The sequence below is a fragment of the Pundamilia nyererei genome, unplaced genomic scaffold, assembly GCF_000239375.1.
Source record: "Pundamilia nyererei isolate P.nyererei 1_Seehausen unplaced genomic scaffold, PunNye1.0 scaffold00015, whole genome shotgun sequence".
Lineage (NCBI taxonomy): Eukaryota > Metazoa > Chordata > Actinopteri > Cichliformes > Cichlidae > Pundamilia > Pundamilia nyererei.
The window spans coordinates 3,772,678-3,776,594 of NW_005187416.1; the positions used below are offsets into that span (position 1 = coordinate 3,772,678).

At 40.8% G+C, this 3,917-nt stretch overlaps 1 protein-coding gene across 1 annotated transcript in view; it reads right to left on the reverse strand.

The window, feature by feature from the left end:
- LOC102195279 (rho GTPase-activating protein 24-like) overlaps nucleotides 1–2,775 on the reverse strand; it is a 5,682-nt gene extending 2,907 nt beyond the window's left edge. The window contains exons 1-4 of the mRNA XM_005725482.1: nucleotides 2,699–2,775; nucleotides 2,491–2,564; nucleotides 2,254–2,375; nucleotides 141–375 (exon numbers count right to left, since the gene is read on the reverse strand). Coding sequence (XP_005725539.1) covers nucleotides 141–375; nucleotides 2,254–2,335 — 317 coding nt within the window. The 5' untranslated portion in view covers nucleotides 2,336–2,375; nucleotides 2,491–2,564; nucleotides 2,699–2,775. The remainder of the gene's footprint in view (nucleotides 1–140; nucleotides 376–2,253; nucleotides 2,376–2,490; nucleotides 2,565–2,698) is intronic.
- Nucleotides 2,776–3,917: the final 1,142 nt, after the last annotated feature.

Consider the following 3,917-nt stretch of genomic DNA (forward strand, 5'->3'; position numbering starts at 1 on the left):
CTAATCCTTACATTAGGACCTATTTGTGAGTACTGACTTGGTACCCAGAGCACCCAGAGACAGTGTAAGTTTTGAGTTGTGAGGTTTCCACATTGCGATTGTTAGCTGATGGTGAAGTTGTTAGAGCAGGTCAGTTTTACCTGGAGCTCTCTGCGTCTGCAGCAGGCTGTCCCGTCTCCCTGAAACGCTCTGCTATGAGAGGCAAAGACAGCTGGCGAGGGCAGGGAAACGGGTGGAGATGAGGCTGCTTCAGAGCGCTTGGAGATCCATGTGAACTTCTAGTTGGGCGGGCATAGATGGGTGGAGAAATTTTTGCAAACAGAGACTCGTGTTCTGTGATCAGCTCTAACATTAACACCTGGACCAGCGCTGCACCTAGAGCACAGACAGATATTCTCATTAGACCTCGCTGCTTGTGTTCACAACCTTAGAAAATTCACTGCAGTCAGACCAATCAGATGACCACTATTATATCAGGCTAGTCGGGTGTGTATGCTGCTCACTGTGTTCTAATATTAACTTAAGAAAGAAAGAAGCACTGGCTGCAGCACATGGAGCATAATAGCATCACAGCTAAGCAAACAGGGAGTCATGCAGCTGACTAATTTGTGAATTACACTTCTAAACGATGACATCATCATTTAAACCTTGGCATACCGTACATATTAAGATTAATGTTAAGATTCTTTATTTGTGATTGTAGAAAGATTCAACAACATTTATTTTGGTGACTATCAACCAACGGCAACTGATAAAAGTGGCTCACATACACACAAAAATACTAGTAATTAAAAGAGCTATCAAAAGTATCGATCAAAATAGCTATGTATCAATGAGAGGAATACATAAAAATACACACAATACAATATATATAGATATTTATAAAGATATTTATTAAAGCTACTCCACAGTGTATATTCTGGCTTTTTGGTGTTTTGAAAGTGACTTGTCAGCAGTGTTGGTCAAGTTACTTGAAAAAAGTAATAAGTAATTAATTACTGATTACTTCCCCAAAAAAGTAATCCCATTACTTTACTGATTACTTATTTTCAAAAGTAATTAATTACTTAGTTACTTTTTAAAAACACGATTTACAACCTGAAGAGGTGATAAAGCGATAGATCTTTCGGCCCAATTCTACTTTTTCTACATAATCCATCATACAAAATGTAATCAAATGGAAAAGTCTCCTTTTTTAAAACTTGTTTTATTAGTTTTAATCTTTTAACTTTATGCATCAAGCAAAAATTTAATTATATGCAACATTCTCTGACTGGAAGAAATTTGTTTAATATGTAAATCTATTTTCTGCCCAATCCAGCACATAAAGTAAAATATTTTTTGTGTTTACACTCAGTCTTTCAAATAGATGCAAGTAAAACACAGCAGAAAATAAATACAATCAAAGACTCGCGGTCCTGTTGCTCTATTTTCACCTGTAAAGCAGGAGTGGGGTAGGCGGAGGTTTACCCTGGTGCAGGTGTGCCGCAGCAATCAGTGGACGAATCCGCGAGTTTCTCTGTGAGTTTCCGATTACGTCGTAGCGCACTCGGTGCTTGCTTGGAAGTTTAGGGGGGTTTTTCGCTGTAAAAAGAAGTTTTCTTCCCACGCACAACGGACACTAATGTTTTTGTCACTTTTTATGGAATCAAACTTAAAGTAAGGTCAGTACTTCCACGCTTTAAACGCTGCACTCGATATATTATCCATTGTTGATCTGCACACAGCTGTTGTCACGAACGTCGCACTTGCTTACGGTACGTCACTGTCATGAGACATTCTTGCAAAAAAAAAAAAATCGCGGTTTTAGTAACGCAGTAACGCAGTGTTCCTACGGGAAAGTAGCGGTAATCTAATTACCGTTTTTGCAATAGTAATCCCTTACTTTACTCATTACTTGAAAAAAGTAACGCGTTACTGCCCATCTCTGCTTGTCAGTCACAAAGAAGACACACCCTAAAGCTTACCCTGCTTTATCATCCATTTAACTCTAAATATGGGACCATAACTTTTAAAAATGAGCTTCACGCTGTACTAAAGAATATCTGAAATAAGTGACTAGTGAGAAACTCATCTTCAGGTCAATCATCAAGGTCATACCCATGAGACGAGTAGTAGAGTCACTCCCTTGTGGCCAATAAAAATCATGACGGTTTATGGCATTTCTGCATTTACTCTCTTTTCAGACTTGGAGGCTGTGTCTGCCTTTAAAATAAAATCTACAGATGGCACAAGTGTTCATGTCCTGTTTACCTCCCACGATGCTTTGTGGGTCTTCAGCTTTGGCTCGGAGGATGTTTGGTCCAAACACGGTGGCCAAATTCTGGACACTCATCTTGTTGGTGCAGGAGTAACTGTGGACCTCAGTCAGAAACCTGCACAAACACACACACATTTCCAGTACCCATGACAAGACTAATCAAAAAAACACTCATTCGGTTTGACTATTATTCTTACTTTACTATTATTATTATTAAGGGGTGGTCTTACTGGCAGATAAAGTTGAGCAGGTTGAAGTTTGCAACTGGTAACTCATGAAGAAGAATTCTTAACTCCCTCAAACCCTAAAAGAAAAAGGAGAGCAATGCATCAAGGTGACATGTTAAACCACTGAAGGCTAAAATAAGAGTGCAGATTTCCAGAGGGGTGAAGCTGCTTTTAATCAAACAAACTGCTTGATGGTGCAGTGTGCAGTTACCAGTGTGCGGTCACTTGACAGCTTTTGGCCACAGAGCAGGAAGTCCTGGTAGTGGCTGTAAGGAACCAGCGGTTCAGGCAGCTGTCTGAGGTAGAGCTTCAACAGTGATGCCACCGTGTGGACGTCTGTGTTACTGCAGATAAAACGTTTTATCTTATTAAGAGAGCAGATCAGAAGAAAAGCAAAGGGAACATTCAGAGAGGAACTTTACCTATCGAAGGATGGCCTCTCTCCTGAATCGAAAGCCTCCTGCAGCTCTTTGACTAAACTGGCCCGTCCAGGCTGGCGAAACAAGCCCACTTCATGCAGACCTCGCTCTCGAATGAAGGTCACGCATTGCTCCACCACCAGAGGAACCAAACGCACCCCATAACGCCGCTCATACAGCACCGTTTCCTCCAGGCGCTGACCAAAAACCCCTGCAAGAGGGAAAGATTTACTGAGTGCTCTCTCTTAAGAGTCTTCAAACCATAAACAATAATAAGACTTTACAGTGTTAGGGAAGACTTGTAGGTGACCTTGCACATCACATAGCTCTAGTCGCATAGAGTCAATTTGACAACATGAGCAAGAGGAGGCAGGGATGGATGCATGCATGAACTGTATCTGGGATGCTTACAGCGCCAAAGTGTTGTGTTTGTATAACAACACATCTCAATCCTTAATCTCAGATACCCTTCATATTATATCGAGCAAAACCAAACGAAAGCAGGATATTTTTAAGCTGTGTACCAGTGAAGAATGAGAAATAAAGCCAATGAATATATGTACCTGTGAAAGGGATCCAGACACCCTTGTTAAGGCTCTTCAGCCACTCGTCACCCTGACCGGCGCTGTTGGATAAAAAGAAATAGGAGCCTGGGCTGGCCAACACATCTCTGTTACCTACAAACACACAAATGGGGAGATGTTAAGGAGCTTACTCAGGTCATGTCTGGACTTGTTATAATAAATCCAGATATTATTACCTATCCTCATAGTACTTTTATAAAACATCAGATCATAATTTAAAACAACAACTTTATTGCACTTCTCTTATGCTGTTTAATGATTATCACTTGTATAAGCAGAATAATGGTGTGACCTTTGCATCTCAGTCACAGCGTTTACAGTTTCATTCACAGATGCTGCAGCCTCACTTTCACTTCCCTCCCTGCACGCATTTCTTCTTTTCACTCTTTTGCTCGTCTCTGAGATGTGGAAGTGGAAGGGTAGGTCA